At 33.3% G+C, this 24,061-nt stretch overlaps 1 protein-coding gene across 1 annotated transcript in view; it reads left to right on the top strand.

Moving 5' to 3' along the window:
- The window catches only part of ATAD2B (ATPase family AAA domain containing 2B), a 167,568-nt gene that overhangs the window by 88,309 nt on the left and 55,198 nt on the right, over positions 1–24,061 (top strand). Inside the window, exons 18-19 of the mRNA XM_061168830.1 lie at positions 6,678–6,864; positions 17,057–17,242. Of these exons, the coding sequence (XP_061024813.1) occupies positions 6,678–6,864; positions 17,057–17,242 (373 nt within the window). The remainder of the gene's footprint in view (positions 1–6,677; positions 6,865–17,056; positions 17,243–24,061) is intronic.

Below are 24,061 nucleotides of genomic sequence, written 5' to 3'. Positions count from 1 at the left end.
ATGGGTAAAAAATTTTAGTGCTAATGTAATTTTAAATTAAGAGACTAAATAGTTTTCAAATACTAACAGCATCATCACTTGCATTTACATAATTATCATGATAGTTAAAGAACCATAATGCTCCAATCAAGTAGGTCTAATAGGACTTTTATTAGAAGACACTGGATTGTGTATACTTTTAAGTAATTTTTCTTTAGAGATATTTTGAACAAATTTAAGTCTTTAATCGAAATTTTTCCCATGTAGATTTTGGTGAAATGTTAATTTGATTATTTGCATTGATAACCCTTCCTTGTTTTTTAGTTTTTAAAATGAGACTAAATTACTTTAATTTACTCTTTAACAGCAAGCTCTTCTATTAGAAACTTCTTTCTTCACTCCAGAGCCTTTCTTTTATGCCCTCCGGGAAGTTTTCTTGAACTGTTTCAGTAATTTTACAGATCTGTTTATTGATGGCTAAGGGAAAACCAAATAATCATTTTTTTCTGACTTTCACCTGGCTAGCCTGTGTGCCCTGTGTGTGCTGTTTGTTTTGACAATTTTAGTTATTTGAATTGAAATACATAGTAGGAGCTAAGAAACTATCAATTTTTCAATTTTACATTGAGAACATTCTGTTACTGATTTAATGTATATCAGTGATATGGCTTATTTTGGTTGGCTTAGCCTTTCTCAAGGAATTGGTTTAATTTTAACCTCTTTTACGTATGCTTTTCTAGTTCATTGCTTTGACTTTGATTTAATAGTGAGACAGCTATATCCTAGAATGAGCTGTTTTTTAAAGATGTTTTGATAAATTACTTTATTTATTTATTCACTCATTCTGCCTTTTTTTTTTTTTTTTAACCCTGTGCCAGGCATTGTACTAGGTGCTCGAAGCATGAATAAGATATAACATAGTTCTTACTCTGGAAGAGTTCTTGTTCTTGGGGGTGACAAACATTGTGATATGGCTAAAATGTTATGAAAGCAGAACTAAGAAGCTTCCACAGGGAAGTCCAGGAATGCTTCACAGATAAAATGGTGACATTTGCTGTCCTTTTGAGTATGAAGGTATAGGAGTTAGCATTTGTTGCTCATTACAAACTAGACATGTGGTAGGTATATAAAGCTGGGGCTTCGTATATAGTAATACATATAGGCCTCTCAACAGTCATTAGCGTTTGTGGTATCATCATTTTATAGATGAGGAAACTGAGATACAAAGAAGTTAAGTAAATTGCCCATGATCATGCTGCTAGTAGCGGGCAGACTTGGCACTGTTTGTTTCTTGGGATCATATTCTTTCTCTTGTACTATGTGGTTTCCAAATTGATTTCTGAGCTTAATAGGTAGATAGGGTTTTTTAGGGTAGGTTGGATGATACGATTTTTCACACTTTCCAAGAAGCATTTACTTTAGAACATAAGCCTTTAATAAGGACTACACATGTATTTTGTTGTTTTGATTTGGTTTGGTTTGGCTTTTTTGTTCGAGCAACATGTGTTAGCGTGCCAGATTAATACAAAAAAGATTCTAGACAAGTAGAAAGCATGACTTTAATGCTGGTGTCAGTAACACTAGCTCCGGCATTGATGGTGGGTTTCTTTTTCTGGGAATAGTTTCCTAAAACAGTGTTGCAACCTTTTCTTTAGATTTAAGATGAAATTGAAGTCAAGCTATTTAAGGCCTATCAATCTGGTAGAGAACCCTTATGATGGAAAATAAGTTTTCTTTCTTATTGTATATTACCATAAGGGGATTAGAAACAGAACTTTTTAAGGTTTTCCAAATGAGAATAGCTTTGTTTTTTCTGATTAGAAAGATGATATACTCTGTAGAAAATTCAAGTAAAAAAGAAGAGCATAAAGAAGAAAGTAAAAATTAAAGCCCAAGCACCTGAAGGTAATATGTGTTAACATTTTGGTGACCACACTTCCATATTTTCTCTATCCATATAGACAGACCCATATATTATCTTATATAAATTATATTCTCCCGTGAGGTTGTTAATGTAACTTGCTTTCCCCCCCACTATGTTGGGAATGTTATTTCATGTCAGTATATGTTTAATGTCATTCTTTTAAAATAGCAGCATAGTATTTTTTTTGGATGTTTCATAATTTATATAACCTTATTGATAAAAATTGAAATTTCCAGTTTTCCTCTTTTATAAACAGTGCTGTGATAGACATCTTTCTAAGTATACATCTTTATAACATTTTCTGATTCAGACCTTAAGATAGATTTTAAAAACTGATTGCTGTGTCAAAGTGTATATACATTTCAAAACCTGATAGAGATTGTTAAATTGCCTTCCAGAAAGGTTGTACCAATTTACATTTCATCACTAATGTATGAGAGGGTTATTTTTTCTATTCCCTTGTCATTTCTGAGCACTGTTTGTCTTTTAAAATCTTTGCCAACTAGATAGATGAAAATAATATCTTCTTATTTATTTGAATCGTTTGCACTTTCATATATTCATTCACTCATACAGATATTTTGTCAAAGTACCCATCATGTGCCAGATGTTGTCCTAGGTAATTGGAATATGTCAGTGAACCAAATATACTAGGATCCCTGCCCTTATTCAGCTTACATTTTAGATGGAGACAGACAATAAAACAATCAGTGTGATAGATGAAATGTTAGAAGATAAGTACTATGGGAAGAAATGTAGAGAACACTAAGAAGTAAGGGAATCTTTGGGAGTGGGATGAATTGCAGAATATCCTTGGATATACATTTTGGCATATATTTGGCATACTTGCCAAATTTAATTTCAGAAAATTGTACTTTTTTCCATTCTCACTATTCATGAGAATACCAATTTTCCCATCATCTATTTGCTAATAACGGTATTCTAATATTTATCAATCTAACAGATAAATGATGTTTCTCAATATTTTCATTTGTTTTCATTATTTTTCATCTTTGTTAGTAACTACCAAATCTTTCTCAAGCCTAGATCACTCTTGAGCTTTAAACTTTGTCCAGTTGCCTATCACCCTTTGTTGTGTCACAGATCTTTCAGTATATGCTGGCTTGTGTCTTTCCTTCTCTTCCCATGAGTCCTATGAGCTACCATCCATTCAGTTGTCCCTACTAGAATTGGACATCATTCTCAACTCTTTCCTCTTTCTTCCCTTCTATATCTAGTAAATGACCAAGTCCTATGGATTTTTCTTACTAAGTAAGTCTAATTCCAAGCTCTTCCTTCTACCTCCTCTGACACTGTTCTTATCTATACTGTTATTAACATCTCATGCCTGGGTTATTATAGCAGACTCCTAACTGGTCATCTTTCCTATTGTTTCGCCTTCTTTCAAAACCCTTTCCTATACTGACATGCTGAGTTAGAGTTGTCATCCAAAGACATGTGTATGCTTACGTCACTTCCCCTGCTTAAGCATCTTAATGCTTCCTCATTGTCTTCAGTGTACATTCCAACTTTTAACGTGGTTTACAGAACCCTTCATAGCCCTTCACAGTCTGATTCTCCTTCCCCCTTCCCCTCCCTTACCCCACTATCTTTACCCTTACATTACCCTAAAACCTTAAAAGAAGCTGGCTGTAATGAACTATATCCTCTACCCCAAAGGGCCAAGAGGTTTTTTTAGCCTCTGTTCCTTTGTACATCCTGTTTTTATTTCTTGAAATTCATCCTTTCTGCCTTCGATCTACTGGGTTTGTGCTTTCATAACACTTTTTCAGGAAAGCCATTTATGAGTCTCTGATAGCACCCTGTACTTAAAGAGTGCTGCTTATTAATCACACTGAATTATAGTAATTTACTTCCTTTTTCCAATAAATGCACTGAGTTATGAGCTCTATGGTAACAGTGGTATTGTTGGATACCACGGGCCAAGGCATTCAACGTAGGAAGCATTCTAAAATTGTTAAATGAATGAACATTTTTTAAGAAGTTATTTACTTCTATTTTCTTTTTGAATTGTCTACATTCTTTGTATAAGAAGGTATTTTTTGTTAAAATACTGTCATATAAGCTCTTTATGCATTAAGAACCAATCCTGTTAATGGCAAATTTAATTATTTGTCTCATTTGAGTGTTCGCCGTTTGGTTCAGATTGTAATTTTTGAGTAACAAAAGTTTTTAGATTTTTATGAATTAAAAATACATGAATCTTTTGTTTTTTCTTTGTTTCTGTGTTAGAATTCATTTTGTTTTGTGAAATGAGGATCTGAATCCTCCCTATTTTTTTTTATAGATTTATTTATTTAATTAAGTAATTTATTTTTGGGCTGCATTGGGTCTTCGTTGCTGTGCGCGGGCTTTCTCTAGTTGCGGCAAGCGGGGGCTACTCTTCGTTTCGGTGCGAGGGCTTCTCATTGTGATGGCTTCTCTTGTTGTGGAGCACAGGCTCTAGGCACGCAGGCTTCAGGAGTTCTGGCATGCGGGCTTCAGTAGTTGTGGCTCGTGGGCTCTAGAGCGCAGGCTCAGTAGTTGTGGCGCACGGGCTTAGTTGCTCCGCGGCATATGGGATCTTCCCGTACCAGGGATCGAACCCGTGTCCCCTGCATTGGCAGGCGGATTCTTAACCACTGCGCCACCAGGGAAGCCCCCTTCCTATTTTAAAACAATATTTGTGTCATAATTCATCTCTGTTCCATTTATTTTTATGCTTATTATCATATATAAAATTCTTTCAATTACTATGATTTGTTTCCTGGGCTGCTATGTTCCACTGATCTGTGTTTCTTTTCTTTGGTGTATTCTTCATTCTATTATTCTGTTCTGTAATATGTATCAGTATAAAGTAGGGCGCATCTTAACTTTGTGTTTTAGAACCTGGGCTTTGCAGTTATATGGACACCCAGTTGTATAATCTTATACCTAACCTCTCTTAGCCTTGGGTTCTTTATTTAGTAAGAGGAAACTTACGTATTTCATAGAATTGTTAAGAAAATTAAACAAGAAGTGTGTATGAGGTGCTAGTTACTAAAACAGGTTTAAATGTTCTGAAATTGGAGCTAGCACACTTATCCAAAATTTTCTTGATGTTCTTTTTCTTTAATTTTTAAAAAAATATTTGTTTATTTATTTGGCTGCGTCGGGTCTTAGTTGCGGCATGCAGGATCTTTAGTTGCGGCATGTGGGATCTTTTAGTTGTGGTGTGCAAACTCTTAGTTGCAGCATGTGGGATCTAGTTCCTGACCAGGGATGGAACCCAGCCCTCCTGCATTGGGAGTGCAGAGTCTTAGCCACTGGACCACCAGGGAAGTCCCCTTGATGTTCTTACTTGATTATTTTTTCAGATAATGTTGCAAATAAGTTTTAAATCTCCCCCCTGCTCAAATCTTTTTTGGGATTTTGATTTACATTTTTAAAATCTATAAAATAAAATTCTATAAACCAACCATATGTATATAGTTAACTATAGTTAGGTATAAATGCATGGGAAGAATTGACATCTATATTCAGGCTCATGATGTATTCTATTTAGTTTCATACCTCTCTCGTTAAGATTATTTAATATTGTTTATCATTTGTATTTTTGCAGTTGTGAATAGAATCTTCTTTCCTTTTTTATATTGGTTATTGATGGTGTTTAGGAAAATCTTTTGGTTTTTCTATTTCCATCTTCAGTCTTGTTATTTTGCTGGTAGACTATGGCAGTCATTAGTTGATTCTCTTGGATTTTCTAGTGTATAATCATATTCTTTACAAGTAACAGTGTTTGTTCAATTTCTTTCCATTAGTTCCATTTTTAAATTTGCTTTATTCTTATTGCATTGCTTAGAATTTCCTGCATTATCTATAGTGATATTAGATAAACTTTTTTCATTTATCTTTTTAATGGTGCTGTAGAATCTTGAAAATACTAATTGAGTTTGTTTTAATATGTTATCCTAAATTTGCCTTCTCTGGTGTAGGGCTTTAGATGTCATATATTAGGATAAGAACAGTTAGTTTTTTTTGGCCTAGAAACAAATTGCTGCCACTGAAAGAGTCCTACTTTTTTTTTTCCTATTTTAAAAACTGTGGTAAAATGTAAAATAGATAGCTAGTGGGAATCAGCCACATAGCACAGGGGAAGATCAGCTCGGTGCTTTGTGACCACCTAGAGGGGTGGGATAGGGAGGGTGGGAGGGAGGGAGACGCAAGAGGGAAGAGATATGGGAATATATGTATATGTATAACTGATTCACTTTGTTATAAAACAGAAACTAACACACCATTGTAAAGCAATTATACTCCAATAAAGATGTTAAAAAAAAAAGAAAGAAAGAAAAACTGTGATAAAATATGTATAAAATTTACCATTTTAACCATTAAAAAAAAAAAGTCCTACATTTTGAGTAATCTTTAGATGTACCTCTTTGTTGGAGAAGTGGAATTCTTAACATTTGACCTGGGATAATTAATAACTAAATCGTACTTAGTGTCTGAAGCATTTTCCAAGTTAATATGTGTGGTATGATAGGATGAACTTTCTTTTAGGATGGATTTTTATACTTTTATGTCTTGGTATTAATATGGCCAGAGAGATCAATATTTTAAAACTGTAATTATTGAAAAAATGATTTGCTGTACTTAAAAAAATGAGAGAGGTAAAAAAAAGTGCTATTAATTTGGCATTACATTCTTTTATGTAAATATTTTCCTAATATTTTATTTTGGTCTTCAGAGTGTATGGTTTTGAAATAATTATTATGTCTTATGTGTATTGCAGGTCACCATATCATCAGCCAACCTCTTACAGGCCAAGACTATTGCTGTCTGGAGAACGAGGCTCAGGTCAAACTTCTCACCTTGCTCCAGCACTTTTGCACACTCTAGAAAAGTTCTCTGTGCACAGACTAGATCTCCCAGCACTTTATTCAGTTAGTGCCAAAACACCTGAAGAATCATGTGCACAGGTAGGTTTGTACTGTATCAAAGTACTTCCTACTTTCTTATTGTTTATATCTTGGTAGTGATTACAGATAAAATTTTTTCGAAGAACAGTAATATGAATATTAACTTTTTGTTGGTTATTCATTAACATTCTAATATTAAGGCAGAGGATCCTTTTGATTTTTTAAAGTGAGCTCATTGTTTTTCCCATGATACTTCATTCTTTTCTGAAATTTTAATAATCCTATTTCTTGTATTAAAGGTTCATTTCATTAAACAGTGTAGAAAGGGAGCTTCTTTTTGCCTTTTTCTGACCCTTTTTTCAGGGCCTCTTTAGACTTCTGTCTGTACTTACAGCCTTATCATAGTAAGGGAAATGATATCCAGTTTGAGAATGCCAAGATTTAAAATTAGTATAGAAAAGTGATAGCAATTTTAAAATTATATATATTTGTATCAATAATCAAGTGTGTTTGATATTTGATTTTCAACTACTTTATATTTGCTAGCTTGTGAAGCAAAATTCTAGTGGGGCTGTTTATATTTCTTGACGTTTTAATATATAACTGTGAATTTATTATAAGTGTGTCATGTTGGAACTAGGGGCTAAGGGAATAAGTTTTTTGAACCAAGAGACCATGTCTTCACCATTTCTGTGTCTCTGACACAGTGCCCAGCTCATAGTAAGTACTCATTAAGTGTTTGAATGTCACTTTCTACTTTGATATTTAGCCTACTTTTAGAGATTAGATGGCTGGAGTAGTAACACTTAAGAGCACTGCACACAGTTTTGTTGTTTTTTCAGTTATAGTTCATAAATATTTAATACATAAACTATCTAATTGAAAACCATTCTGTACCTTGTAGCATGAGATAGATTTTTTTAAACAGTTCATAGTGTCAGTTTTATTTCTCTTTTATTTACAATTCTTTGGGTATGAACATCCTAGCGGTACTTCACTACTTCTAAAGCCCTATTTAAAGGTTTTTTTCCGAAACCCATGGCCTGGCTAAAAAACTATATACCAGTAATTTTCTCCAAGTTTTGTACATTTAATTTATCCTGGCTGTGTTTTCCAATAATGTTGATTTATATGTTTGCTCGTATTTTTCCTTTTTAGTGAGACAAAATTATTGCAGTTTTTATGCAAGTAAGAGAATTACTTGGTACCATTTAAAATAAATCCAGTGGTTTACTAGGAAAATATAAATTAACACGGTTGACTTCAGAGGAGAGAGGATCTAAATAGACAATAGTTGTGGAAGAAGAAATTGAGTGTCAAAAAGCACTAAATCCAAACAGTTTCACAGGTGAATTCTTTTAATCTTAAAGGATAAGATTATTTTGATGCCAGTTAAACTTTTCCAAAGCATAGAAAAAGAAGGAAAGATGTGAAATCAAAAAAAAGAGTGATGCTAAACCTTTGAAAGAAATACAAAGAAAATTGTAGTCTAATCTCACTTAGACAGTGGTCATAAAGTAAATATTACAAATGGAATCTAGTAGCACATTGAAAGAGTAATATACCATCACTAAGGCATGCAAAATTGATTCAGTTACATGTGGAGAAATATAAATATTGGAATGAACACACTGAAGTTATAAATATTTGCCTATGATATGATTGTAGTATTAACTGAAAAACTGTTAGGGCCAATAAGAGAATTCTTTAAGGCAGACAATTTCAAAGTTAGTGTTATAAAATCAATAGTTTTCTTTTATACAAACAATAACAAGTTAGAAATATGGTTGACCCTTGAACAATGCGGGTTTGAACTGCACGGGTCCACTTATACATGGATATTCTTCAGCAGTAAATACAGTACTACAAGGTCCATGGTTGGTTGAACCTGTGGATGCAGAGAACCTGCAAATCTAGAGGGCCTGACTATACATTATACACAGATTAACCCCTGCCTTGTTCAAGGGTCAACTGTGTAATGGAAGAAGAGGTCCCATTTAAAATAGCAACTAAGTTTACCTAGGAATTAACTTAAACAATTAATTTGCATGGCCTAAAAGAAGAAAGCTAAAAAGTCACTTGAGGACAGTTGAATAAGTGAAAGACACACCTTGTTTTTAATTACTGTAATTCAGAGTGTAGTCTCAAGTCATATTGCACAGATTAAAATCTCAGCTACTTGTGTATTGGTTGTGGCCTTGGACAAGTTGTTTAACCTGTTTGAGCCTTAATTTTCTCGTCTATGAAATGAAGATAATGATACCACATAAGATTACTGTGATTATTAAAACAAGCTCATCCAATAGTCTTGGCATACAGTACTCAACAGCGACAGCTATCATCATGTTTATCACTACTGCTGCAGCTCCTTTCACAGCTAATGGCTGGGAAGACTCAACATTGGATAGCTATGAGTTCTTTTCTAAATTACTCTATAAATTAAGTGCAATTATAATTATAATCCCTCCAAATTTAAGAGGAGACGTTAAAAAAAGGCTCTTTGTTTCCTCTAGAAAATAAATATGAGCATAGCAAGGAGAATTCTAGAGAAAAAAGTGTAATGAGGAATCCCTACCAGATGTTTACACATGTAATAGAACTGTGGTAATAAAGTATTTGTACCTGTGCAGGGATAGACAAAACAATAGAACAAATGTGAGAAATCATGCTTAGGCCTGTGAAGAAATAGAATTTAGTATCAGATGATGTTGAGTATATGATGATGATGATGACATTTGATATCATAGAATAGATGGATTATTTAATAAATAGTCTTAGAAAACTGGCTGGCTCTATGAAGGGAATAAGAAAAAACAAAACTGGATTTCCTACCTTTTTCTTTAGCCCCAAAATAAATTCTATTGTCAGTGGAACTATAAAAGTGTTAGGATAATTCACAAGGTCAGTATATTATCTTGGACATGAGAAGGTATTTAATTTCAAAGCAATGAATGGAAGCCAGGAAACATAAAGATAAGAACAAATTTGACTATAAAATTTTAAATTACACATGACAAGAAACTTTCTTTAAATAAGATTAATAGACATAACCTGGTAAAAATTTGTATTTGCAACACATGTCAAGGACAAGTTTCCTTACTATACAAAGATATATTAAAATCAGGAAGAAGAAAGAATAACAACCTAATAAAAGAATTGGCAAAATAGGAGCATGACATTTATAGGGAGAAAAAAGTAGCAAAAGCAACCAATAAAAATTTGAAGATTCTTTGCCTTACTTGTAAGTGAAAAAAAAAAAAAGAAGCATATTAAAGCAGAAAGATGCTATTTTAAAACAACTATCAGGCTTGTAAAAATGAAAAGCTTGATAAACCTAATATTGGAGATATGGGTGCTCATACTTGGTTAGTGGAAATGTAAATATATTTATTGATTTTGGAGTGTAGTTTGGAACTGTCTTTTAAACTTTCAAGTATCTTTTGACCCAGGAATTTTACATTAAAAAACATTTCCTAAAGATACATTAGCTATAAGTATTCACTGCTGAATGTACAAGGTTATTCATCAAAGCATTGTGTGTAGAATTACCAAACAAAATAAGACAAAAAGAAACAAACTAAATGTCCTTTTTATGGTGGACTGGCTAAAATAAAGTATAGTAACAAAGGAATACTAGGAAGTCGTTAACAAGAATGAGGTAGATTTACATAGGCTGATATGGAAAGGTGAAGGAGATATTAGTGAAAAAGCAAGTTGTAAATCAATCTAAGTATGATCTTCGTGTAAAAAAAAACCTTAAAAATATATGTTAATGTTTATATATAAGTAGAAATTTTATCCAAGAATACCCCCAAAAACCTGTTAATAATCGTTGTTTTGGCTTGGGGGAAGGAATTTGGAGGATTTGGGGAATGGATAAACTTTGTCATTTTAGTTTACACTCTGCTCTATGGTTTAGAATTTTTTGTTTCCTTTTACATGTATACTTGACAGTATCAAACAAACTGAAAGATAAAATCACTTTGAAAGAGGAACATTCTGTCTATACTTGTTCCTTATGGCTAATGTGTGTGTATATTCACAAACACAATACTGGCTTAATGTTAGGTAAGGAAATATGAAGCACTGTAGTAAACTATATGTTGATCTTTTTGGAATCCTGGGATTTTTTTTTCTCTGAATCCTACTTGGCATCATTGGGCTAAATTTGAATTCTGACTGCATGTTCTTTGGTCTCTTTCACATATCTTGGCTTTTACTACTTTTCTGTCATGTTGGTGAGGAGGGTGGAGAGAAGTGTCACTTGGTGGTGGGAAGCAACAAAAACCCTCCATTTATTGTTTTGGTTGTGTTACATTGCATCTAGTATGTCAAGACATCTCATCTTCTCTGCTTTCACCTATGAGCTTCTGGGTTGGAAGTAGGGCTTATTCTTGAGTGACCACCACCTGGATATCTAATCTAACCAGGCACTGAGTCAGAATTTTGTAGTCATGGTAGCTGAAGCTCAGACTTTCTCTGAACACTGACCAGAGACCATGTAAACTGTCACGGTTAATCCCTGATTGTTTGTATTTTAAGTGCATATTTAAAATTATTTATTATAATATAATATAACAATACTGTCTTTTCTGGAAAATTCTTCAAAAAGAGGCTATTATATGATGAAACTGAGGAATTTTTTCTTAATTTGTAGAGATTGGCAAGCCTGGGTATAAGTAGGTATAAAAGTCCTAGGGAAGAGAGCGCATAAGTCAGGTGCTGAAATGCTGGAAAGATAAAAAACCCCTTCTCTCTACCCTTCTGTTCTATATTCCCTTTCTTTTCTTCCCTTTTGCTTTACTTCTCTTTGTAGCTAGTCCTTCTATAGGTAGAATCATCTCTAAATAGATGTGGAATATAAGGGTTTGGTCTGTGGCAAGTTATTCTTCTGTGATTTTCTTTTCCCCTGCCTCTAAGATATGTAATATGAATTAAGTTGGGTTATTTAATAGTGTAACATGAACACGAAAGGTAGTTTTAAAGGAAAGAAGTCTTAAATCACCTTTAAAGATCTGTATTTATGTGTGTGATAAGATGGAAAGGGGGGAAGGGCCCTACTTCATATTTCTTTATACCATGGGGACCATGTTTAATTCTATGCCATTCTTTAAAGCATCCACACACAAGCAGATATATGACAAAACTTCTGTTTCTTTTTCTGAATGCCCCAGCTATTGATTAATATTATCAGTTGCATGAAAAATGGTAGAGGAGTTAGTGACTGCTGTAGGGTTTTCTCGTTGTTTCTTTCTTACTTTCTTTTTTTTTTTAATCTTTATTTATTTATTTGGCTGCGCCGGGTCTTTAGTTGTGGCACGCGGGATCTTTGTTGCTGCCTGCGGGATCTTTTAGTTGTGGCATGTGAACTCTAAGTTGCGGCATGTGGGATCTAGTTCCCTGACCAGGGGTTGAACCCGGGCCCCCTGCACTGGGAGCGCGGAGTCTTAGCCACTGGACCACCAGGAAAGTCCCTCATTGTTTCTTAAAATTTAATGAGCATGAGAATCTCCTGGGGGTGCTTATTAAAATTTCTTATTCCCTGGCTCCACACCCAGAGATTCTGATTCATGAAATTTGGGATAAGCCCAGAAATCTGCACTTCAAACATGCATCCCAGTTGTTACTATTCTAGGTTTTCAGTAAATCACACTTTGAAATATAGTACTTTAGCTGATCACTGGACAGTAGTTCGACATTTATAACTGAAACAATTGCCAGAGTTCATAAAGTAGCTCTGTGTGTGTATGTGTGTGAGCATGTGTGTATGTATGTTACTGAGCATTTCATAGTCTTCCAAAGGCTCTGGAAGGAGAATGGAAACTGATGTAGCCTGGAAGATTTATGGTTGTCCCAGTAAGTTCACAAGTAATTATTGAACCCTACAACAAGGTCAGAGATGTTAGTATCTGTAGTAAAAGACTTACTGTATTAATACTCTTAAAAAAAAAAAATAGCAACAACTGTGAATCCCCTTACTGACATTTTCATATGTATTTTTTTCCCTCTTGTATTATTTCTACTGCTGGTTTAGGAAAAAAGGGATTGATGAGTGTGTTATATTTAATCTTTTTCATTAATACAGAGGTATGATTGAATTGATAAATTTAAATATGGTCTGTTCAAAGCTTTGGAGTTTGGGTACTATATGGTGTTATGAGTAATTTCACATGGTCAGTAAGGTATTTTGGGGGGTGAAAACTTTAGTATTTTTTGTTCCCTAGAAAGAAATTGTATCTGGAAATTCTCAGGGGAAATCTGTTTTGGTTATGTGGCATTAAGGAATTAATATACTTACCTATGTGTATACTTTGGATGCTCTTGGTTTGTGAAAAAGGATTTCTGGGTTTCTCCATAACAGTCTGTGTGTACTTTGGATACTGTTGTGTTTGTGCACGTGGGTACACATCTGTGTTTTACCATAGCACATTTTTTTTTTTTTTTGAATTGTAAGCAAATTAAATTATCCTGGCCCAAATTGTATCACATTTACTGAAATTATTGACGTTTTTAGCAATGAAAATGTCAGAAAAGGAATTTGGGTGTTTTTAATTTTCAAGAAATGTTGATTTGTATTAAATCCATTGTTCAGAAACTCTAGTATAGTTGTGTTTTAAAACAGGCTGATTTTATATGCTTGTAAAGAAATTGAGCTTTTTATTTCTTGAATCCTGAATCTTCAGATCCCAGACAGTGCCTTCTTTTCACAGAGATGCTCAGTAAATCTTAGGTCAATAGAACATAAATGGAGTAAGTGACAAATATAATAAAGTTATCAGTAATGGAGACATATTATTTATTTTAACAGTTTTGATAGCATGGTTTAAGGAATTAAACTTATTTAAATAGTGCTTTTAATTTTTATAAAAATTGAGAACAAATTTAGCCCCCAAGATTTTTCTTTTACCTGTGTTTTATAATTTTAGTACTGTAACGTGACCAAGACAAATTCTGGAAATTTATTGATGACAAAAAGTTGTTTTTCTCATATAGCCCCTTTTAGGAAAGTGAAAGCTGTACTGGCTTGGAGGTTTCTGCTTCATGCACCTCTGTATTTAAAATTATTCCAGTTTTCAGTTTTTAATGAAAATGACTTGTTATGGGCTGTATATTCTTCATTTTTTAAAGATACAGTGAATTTTCACGCACTGAACATTTTAATTTGGCATCTAACGTACTGATTTGAAATTTAGCTTTTGCGATAAGGATGCTTATAAATATAGGTGCAGTTTATATTGTTAGTGCTTCCTTGCATGGATACTTCTAATTTCAGTGGCCTGATTTTTGCCTTTCATATCATTAATATTCAGAGAAAGTAGTTTTTGATATTTTTTAAATAAAGAAACTTAAAAAAAGTTATATAAGGGACTATGATGTCTGGGACAAGAAGAGGCCAGAAATATATTGTTTAAAGAATCAAAATGAACATTCACATACACTGGTGTACGTTCATTTTATTTGTGCAAGAGTGCTGGTCATGTCAGAGGTATTTTGAAACGGTTGGTTCAGTAATTTGGCCTACTGTCTTTTTTTCTCTATAACAGTTTTTCTGTTTTCTACTACACCTTGCACATCCACCAATCCAAGACACCCTGTAGGTGAGTATTTTTCTAGTTATCAAATGGCATCACTTGTTCCCAAGACAGTTGCCGCTTCACTAAAACTAGGCTTTATTTTTCTACTATGAGATATCTGGTTAATTGATTTCACAGAGTGTATCTTATTCCATAACTTCAAAAATTACCAGCAAACTGCTGAGGAGCCGATTTTACATTATAGAAAAATCACAATAGGTTTAAACTTTTTTCTGAATTTTTATATACTATTCTCAGACTCTATTCTTTCTGAAATTTCATTTCAAAAACAGGAGTATTAGGACAGCTTGGCTATTTAAAGAAAATATGAAAGTTTATTTTAATATTCTGAGATAACATGGGGTAAGGAATTAAAAAAGGAAACTTGTTTTAGTAGTATTTTTAAATTTTTCTGGAAATTAAGGATGTTTTTCCTTTAAAGGCTTCAGAGAAAATTTCGAAAATATTCCCTGGGTATTGGTATTGCATATAGTTAGATTAATTCTCAGTCCATGTAATTATATATTCATGGACCAGAAAGGCAGAGCCTTTTTATTTTTCTATATTTGTCTTAGACTTTTTTCCTGATTGTTTTTTTCCCCCTGTAGGTTTTCAAATATAATTTTAAAAAGTTTACTTATAAAGATACTTTCCTAAAGTCTTTGGAAATAAAAAGGTTACAAGAGTATCATTATCATGTTCAGTTTGCTAATTTTGAGAGGTTTGGATGAGAAAAGGAAAGAAAAAGAAAAAAAAACCTTATGTATCTAGTTCAGCCTTGCACATAAGTTTAAAACACCTACAGTATTGCATTGTTTAACTTCTGGCTCTGTAAAGTTTTTTATTTATTATCACTTAACCTTCTGTTGCTTTGCCCATACTCTTTGATATTTGCTAGCAGCTAGATGTTCTCAACACATATAGAAAACCTAACCTACAAATACTAGACTGCAAGGCAGTATTTCATTTTTTAAAAAAGGCATGTTGTCTCATCTCTCCCTGGGCATGTGGTAACTTGCATGGCTGAATTAGGGTAGGTAGTTTTGTGAGGTTTCTCAGTAAGCTGTGTAGTTCGTTAGTCTTTTTCATATAATCACCTTTCTCTCCCTGCTGACTTTCCCTAGTTTTATCAGCAACAGGTGTTGGTCACTGTCTTCCACATACCATGCCTGATTTGGGTGGCATGTAATAAAAAAAAAATTTTTTTTTTTTTTTTGGAATCAAATGCCTCTCTTGCCTTTGTGCTCCTGTGTGGTTCCTTCCTTTTGCCAATATTTATGCTTGTTTTTCTCTTATGAATCTTCTACATGAACTTTGGAAAACAGTAATCCTTGGATTTTCAAGATCCAGGATAAGAGGGTGCGTGTTTGCAGAAAAGGTCAAAATTTGAGAGTCCTGAAGGAGTTGTACTGTACAACTGTTCTGGATTGGTGGATATGCAAATATTAAAGGAAGGGAAGGAGCAAATGTTACTTTTGATGTGAGTGATCATAACATCTACATTTCCGATTTGGGGGAAAAGTTTATTTGAGTATCTTTCATCTGGCTTATTATTAAATTGGCAGTACATTTTATTTTACACAGGAGATTTAAAGCTATATAAAATATAGTATTTAAAAAATTCATGCAAGTGGTAGGCTTACTCATTAAAGAAAAATAATCCTTTTGAATTTAGGAATGTTTCTGATAATCCTAATCATTTAAATTATTTGATTCTTATTTCTGTATCTTGTACATTATATAGGTTAATTGAAATGTGTTTAAGAGAAAATAGTAGAGAATTTTAGAAGTAGAGTTCTCAAATTAAATTGAAGAAAGATAGTCATTTTTAACATTCTTACGCTCGTTAAAAGCATTTAAGAGATGTCATAATAATCTGTGAGAATTTGTTGATGGGCTGTTGAGCTGTTGTTGACTTTTATGTAAAGGGCAGTAGTTCTGTTTGGCAACTTATTAATAGCCAACCTGGTCTTTATTGGCATGTGTTGGCAGGTTGTGACTGAAGCTATGGTTAAGACTCTTTTTAACACCTGAGGGAACTTTATTTTCTATTTTCTGAAGTGGGAGTATCTCATAGCTTTTAGCTAATTTATTTATTGTTCTTTAGAGATTAAGGGTATTTTGTGACTAGTTTTTAGAAGATTGAATTAAGGTAATGGGAGGTAAACAAGTGGTTCAGCAGGTAGTTCATTAATTTTAAGCTCTAGGGTGGTACATCTTGGTTAAAATATTTATTTAATTCATATGTTGAGTGATTTTAGCCAATGTGCACGAACATGTAAATTATGTCTCTTTTTCTTCTTTGTGCTTCCTGATAATCACTCTTAAGTGGGTGACATATAGGTACATGCATATCTCTTTATTTGCAGCATATTTTATAGTGGTGTTTTGCTTTATTTATATGATAGATAAGTGGAACAATTTGATGCCTTTATACTATTAATATATACTGAATAGGAATAATAAAATAACAAAAAAATACTCCTTTTCTTAGGTGGGGTAAGGGTAGATAGAAGCTGTATGTATGGCTTGTGCATCATATCTTGAACAGCTTAAATACTGGGCCTGAAAGTAATTATAGTAACAGGCCTGACACATTTAATGTATTTGGGGGTTACTGTGTAGACTTTAGAATAATATCTATTTGAATTTTTAATGCCAGTTCTTTCCTTAATTAGATTTTTCGTGAAGCTCGAAGAACAGTACCTAGTATTGTTTACATGCCTCACATTGGTGATTGGTGGGAAGCTGTCAGTGAAACTGTGAGAGCAACTTTTCTGACTTTGCTACAAGATATACCGTCATTTTCACCCATATTTTTATTGTCTACCTCTGAAACCATGTACAGTGAACTGCCTGAAGAGGTAAGAACTCATTAAATATTTATCTTTTCTTATTATATGGTTTTAAAATAGTTGACCTTGTAAATTTGATACATTTTAGTTATTATAAAATCAGTACTGTCAAGGTTCATGCCTTGGTTGTACCACTTATTAGCCATGTGACTTAAGTTAGTTAACATTTTAAGTTTCAGTTTCTTTTTTTTGGTATGTATTTTGATATATTTCTCGGTGATGTTGTGAATTTTGAGATAATTCATGCTTAGACCGGACCTCGACATATATAGTACCTACTAAGAAGATCTTAGCTGTATCATCATCAATGCCATTATAATTATCCTTCTCATTCTTATCATCTGTTAGATTATTTGGTGAGATTTGACCTTTCAGCTCTTTCATTGGTAGCATCACGTTAAGCTGAAGATTATTATGACTGTGCATATTTTTCAAATCTGATATTTAGCGTTTGAATTCAAATCCAACTCAATAGTAGAGTATAAGATAAAAATCACAGTTGTTGCAGAAAAAAATTAGTAGATCAACTCATGTGAATGAAATTGATTTTTAAGAAATTATTTTAACATTCTGAGCTTACTAGGTTTTGAAGTAATCTCCTTTCGAAATGCTTAGAGATATTTTGCCCAGGCAACACAGTTCTTATAAAAAATTTACATGTTTCAAATGCTGTAATATAAATCTTGATTATGTAGAATTTTATGATTCAGATTTTTTTTTTACCAAGTTCTTTTGTTCTGTTTTAGCTCTTATTATCTATCTTGTTGCTAAACTGGATTTGTACAACTTACTACTCTTGTAAGAAAATTATATTAAATGTAGACTAGTTCATTTTTTGTTATTCAGAATCTGATATTATTTGGAGACCATTAATCAAAATATTTTTTATCACAGGGAGCAATAAAGTTTAGTGGAAAGATGTATGTAATAAGAGTCAGAAAAACCTTGATATGGACTTACTTGTCTTGATTTTGGATAAATATTTGAACCTAGAGTAGCTTCAGTTTCCTCACCTATAAAACATGGATAATAACAGACGGGCTTGTTGGTGTGAGACAATATATGTGAGTTTATTTTGGAAGCTACAGAGCTATATAATATGTTTGGTATTATATTAGTATTATAAAGTAAGAATGCACTCGAAATTGATTTAGGAGAGTGGACTGAACCTGGACATAACCTAGGAGCCACTTTTTTTTTTTTTTTTAAATTTATTTATTTATTTATGGCTGTGTTGGGTCTTCGTTTCTGTGTGAGGGCTTTCTCCAGTTGTGGCAAGCGGGGGCCACTCTTCATCGCGGTGCACGGGCCTCTCACTATCGCGGCCTCTAGGAGCCACTTTTAAAAATTAGATCCTCACTGTCAACTAGTTTTATTATAATTTTATAAAAAATAAAGAAAATTGGGATAATTAAGGGCTCTAGTTAGGAATATATACTTACCTGAAGTTTCCTTATATTGTTTGAAAAATTTGTAAATAAAAGTCTTACTGAACCTATCTTCTTGATACACAGCAATTTTAATTTTGCCTATTCTTGTTGTCTATTTGCATATGTGATTTTATTGTTGGTTTAGTTTTTTAAAAAACTAACATTGCATCTATATATTTTCAATGTTGCTATATTGTTATAATTTTTAGTGGATTCAAAAAGCCTACTGGTGAGTAGGCTTTTTTCATTATTTGTTTACCAATAACCTTAATTAATAGCTAAAATATTAAAAATTTACTAACATTGAATTCTGAAATTTCAGCCCCCCCCCGCTTTGTCTTCTGTATTCTTTGCCCTTATTATAGCAAATAGCTACTAAAGCTATCATGGATATTCACATTTGTGGGTGAAGATTATGGGGTTTTTCTTAGACTACTGATTACATAACATTTTATACTAATTGTCCTTAGGAAAGCCTCCTCTGCCCCCAAGGCTTTCATTTTAATTTCAGCTTTGCCATTAGTATATTGCTTTGTTTAGATCACAGACTGAAATAGTAGTGAATAATACTTAGCGCGTACTGATAAATATTTGGTAAATGAATGAAAACATGGAGAGTTGCAGACTGAGTAACTGTAGGTTAGCAAGGTGCCAGATCTATGGAAGAAGACATGAAGTAGACAGTGGGTAGCAAAAACTAAGTGATTCTAAAAGAAAGAAAGAAATAGCCAGTTACTATAGTGTATTTAAGAAAATATAATGGTAAGTTAAAATAACAGTAAGATACAGATTTTAACCTATCAAATAGGCCAAAAAAAAAAAAAAGTTGGATAAACTCTCTCCAGGACAGTTCATAGTAATAGATTTAAATATGTCTATTCATTTTAGCTCAGCAATACCATTTATAGGTAAGTAGATTTTCATAGATAAAAAAGGTACAACACAGACAACACAGAAAGTACCGTGGCCTCTCTTCATGGACAAACACAAAGATACAGCACAGGCAACACAAAAAGTACAAGAGTATTTATCATAGCCTTTCTTCATCGATTGGAAACTAAATGTCCTAGAGTAGGGGATTGATTTTAGTGGATTCCTTCCATGAAATACAATGAGACCATTAAAAATATTGATGTAGAAGACATTTAATGTCATGAAAAGATGTTTGAATGTATTGCTAATAATTGCAGATATTAAATCAATATATATGGCATTATCTGGGTTTATATAGAGATAATTATATGTTATATAGTCATATATAAAAAACTATGTATATGTAACTATTAATAGAAATGTTAATAGTAATTATCTCTGGGTCTTAAGATTATAGTTATTTTTGTTATCTGTTTTCTAAATCTTCTGTAATAAGTGCTGCTGTTCTCATCAGAAAGTAAACTCATTCAGAGATGAAAAGAAAAGGTTCTCTACTCAATTTTTAAAAACGACACCAAACAAAAAAAATTAGTCATCATGGGACTAATATTAGGAATACAAAAATGTTTTCTTTTTGTGGGACAGAGTGCCAATCTCATCTTTTGGAGCCCTTTTAAAATTCTCTTGTAAATGTGTCTTTGTATAGCTCTCCCTTTTCTAATCCCAAAGTAAGACAATGCATTGGGATATTGAGAAAAACATTAGAACTTCTATTCATTTTTATTTTTCATATTATCTTAAAAATGTGTGTGTATGTTTCATAATAGAAATAGTAATATTAGTAGAATAGTACATTTAAGTAAGTATGTATATACTGGAGGGAGTATTTTTTTTTAAATTAATTAATTTATTTTTGGCTGCATTGGGTCTTCATTGCTGCGCGCCGGCTTTTCTCTAGTTGCAGAGAACGGAGGCTACTCTTCCTTGCGGTGCACGGGCTTCTCATTGCGGTGGCTTCTCTTGTTGCGGAGCACGGGCTGTAGGCGCGCGGGTTTCAGTAGTTGTGGTGCACAGGCTTAGTTGCTCCGCGGCATGTGGAATCTTCCTGGAGCAGGGCTCAAACCCATGTCCCCTGCATTGGCAGGCGGATTCTTAACCACTGCGCTACCACGGAAGTCCTTTTTTTTTTTTTTTTTAAGTATCATTTATTGAGTTTGATATGCACAAGTGTCAGGTCTGGAGGTAGTATTTTAAAATTTTTTTTACTGATTAGGTGTTTCATCAAAAAAAAAAAAAAAAAAACCATTGGAAATCATTGTTCTAGACCAGCTGTTATCAAAGTGTGGCCCAAGGACCCTTGTGGGCCCCATGAGACTTTGAGAGGTTTCTCACATTCCTCTTTTTTGTTTTTTGCAACTATGTATCTTCTTGAATATGGGTTTTCTTCATGTATACCAATCAGAGCAACATTACTGTAACAGATTGAATGCAGAGGCAGAAAATGAGAATCCAGTTGTCTTTTATTAAGCCAGACATAAGAGAGATTTGAAGAAATGTAAAACAGTGCCACTTTTCTCACTAAATTTTTTTAATATATATATAATGTTTTATATTGTGGAAAAACATGTCTTTCAAAAGAATATATATATATTTTACATTTATTTTATTGAAGTATAGTTGATTTAGTGTTGTGTTAATTTCTGCTGTACAGCAAAGTGATTCAGTTATACATATATACGTTCTTTTTCATATTCTTTTCCATTATGCTTTATCACAGGATATCGAATATAGTTCCCTGTTCTATACAGTAGGACCTTGTTGTTTATACATTCTTTTTTTTAAAAATAAATAAATTTATTTATTTATTTTTGGCTGCATTGGGTCTTCGTTGCTGCGCGCGGGCCCTCTCTAGTTGCAGCGAGCAGGGGCCACTCTTCGCTGCAATGCGCAGGCTTCTCATTGCAGTGGCCTCTCCTGTTGCAGAGCACGGGCTCCAGGAGTGTGGGCTTCAGTAGTTGTGGCACGCGGGCTCAGCAGTTGTGGCTCGCGGGCTCTAGAGCGCAGGCTCAGCAGTTGTGGTGCATGGGCTTAGTTGCTTCGCAGCCTGTGGAGTCTTCCCGGACCAGGGCTTGAACCCGTGTCCCCTGCATTGGCAGGTGGACTCTCAATCACTGTGCCACCAGGGAAGCCCTATACATTCTATATGTAATAGTTTGCATCTACTAATCCCAAACTCCCAATCCAACCCTCTCCCTTGGTAATCATAAGTCTGTTCTCTATGTCTTATGATTCTGTTTCTGTTTCGTAGATAAGTTCATTAAAAGAATATATTTTTTAATGTTAACATGTAATAGGTTTTAAATGAATACATAATTTGGAAGGTTCTTAGTTTTAATTTTTAGTACATAAATATTGACAGATATAATCCAGAGAAGCAAAAGCTCTTTTGGGTTCTTGAGTAATTTTTAAGAGTTTAATAAAGTGTGGAGACCAAAACATTTGAGACTCTCTGACCTAGACCACAAGCTCTTTGAGAGGAGGGGACTGTCTTACTACCCTTCCCTTCCTGACACAGTGGAATTGCTTAGTAAATGTTTGTTGCATGAAAAAAGAAACTGTTTAATCATCACAGAGGCTTTAAGTAACTCCTGCCTAGCCTCATGCATCTTTTTTTTTTTTTGCAAAATTCTAGTGTAAGTAAATTTACTTCTGTGGACCCTAAAGACCTTTTCTGAGAATTTGGAGAATTTTAATTGCTATATATGAGAATTGCAAGTTATTTCTCTTCAGGAGAATTAGAAAAAAGAATCAAAGGTTGAGCATAGTAAAGAGACTTTTAAACAAGGAAGCAGATAAAAGTAGAAATATTTGCAGGAAGGAAAGCAGACTTTGGAATTGCACTTAAATTTCTGAAGAGATTCGCAGTATGTACTTTGGCATTAAATTATGGGCAGGCTCAGAATGGTATAATTCAGTATATTAGAAGTGAATTTTAAAGAAATATCTCCTCAGCTACACTGATGAAAGTAAAGATTACATACAGTATTTTGTCTTCTCAGTATTTCATGTCATTTTGTGTCTCTCAGTTTATGGTGGGATCTGGGAGGTAAAAATCAGTAACTTAAGTAGAAACATCAAGTAGAGACATTGAAAACTCAGATAAATGATCATGTATACAAGAGAAATATCTTAGTATTAATTTTTTGGTTGTAAAACAATTTTATGATTTCTTAAAATTTAAGAGGAAGGTGATCCTCCCAAATTTTTTTTTTAATTAAAAATGGTATAGTAAATGAACATGAATTATTACTATTTTAAGGTATGTTAAATACTAATGTTTATTTTTACTTAATGGATTATTTACTTGTTTTGTTTTAAGGAAAGCAAACTTTATTTATGAAAACTATTGTAGATTCATTTCTGACCTCATTTTCCACACCTTTTCTCTTTGAGATTTTGAGGGTTTTTTTTTTGTTTTTTTGTTTTTGTTTTTTGATTTTGAGGTTTTAAACCATTAATTTTGCCCATTACAGAGGTCACATGGATGCTACCTTCAAAACTGGGGGCTAACAATTCTAACATTTTAATAAATGAGGTAAAACAAAAATATTTGCTAATGAAAGAATTGCTGCTATTTATGCAACTATGTGCCAGGCACTGTGTAGGTTAATCATATATATTATCTAACATATGTTCTTAAACTGTTCTGTGAGAAAAGTATTACTTTCCCATTTGACAGATGAAGAAACTGAGGCCAACAGGGGTAAAGTAACTTGCCTAGGGTCTTACAGCTAGTGGCAGAGCAAGGATTTGAACCCAGGTTTGTCTGATTCCAAAGGCTATGCACTTATAATGCCCTGTACTCTCTAAAACTACAGAGAGACAGTTTTTGCATATTGTGATGATTAGGCTGATGAGTGGTTAGGGAAATGGAGTTTTGTATTCGTCAAGTTAAGATCATTGTTCATTCATCGAAAATGTATTGCCCATTCTGTGCAATGTAATTTATTTAAGACAGTGTCTGTTTTCTTCACTCTTCCATTCACAGTGTCTAACTGCCTAACACAGTTTCTACACACACACACACACAATACTCACACATAGATGCATGTATACACGTACATATTTCTAGTACAGTATCTTCGTTGAATGAAATAAAAGCGAAAATTCAGATAGCCACTGTTCTCCAAGAATTTAAAGTTTAGAGGGAAGAGAGACCTGGAAAAAATAATATAGTAGGAGAAGTGCTATAATAGTAGAATATATAAAAGCATGATCCATAAAAGAAAAAATTGATATGGTAAACTTTATCAAAATTAAAACCTTTTATTCTTTAAAAGACACCATTAAGAAAATGAAAAAAAAAACCAACAAATCACGGACTGGGAGAAAATATTTCAAATGTATCAAATCACATATCTGATAACACTTATATCCAGAATGTATAAAAAACTCTTTCAGCATAATAATAAGACTAAGTCAAATGATTTTCGATAAGTGTGAATACCATTCATCGGGAAAAAGA

The sequence above is a fragment of the Eubalaena glacialis genome, chromosome 14 (genome assembly GCF_028564815.1).
Source record: "Eubalaena glacialis isolate mEubGla1 chromosome 14, mEubGla1.1.hap2.+ XY, whole genome shotgun sequence".
In the NCBI taxonomy this organism is placed as follows: domain Eukaryota; kingdom Metazoa; phylum Chordata; class Mammalia; order Artiodactyla; family Balaenidae; genus Eubalaena; species Eubalaena glacialis.
This window is presented reverse-complemented; position numbering and strand designations above follow the sequence as displayed.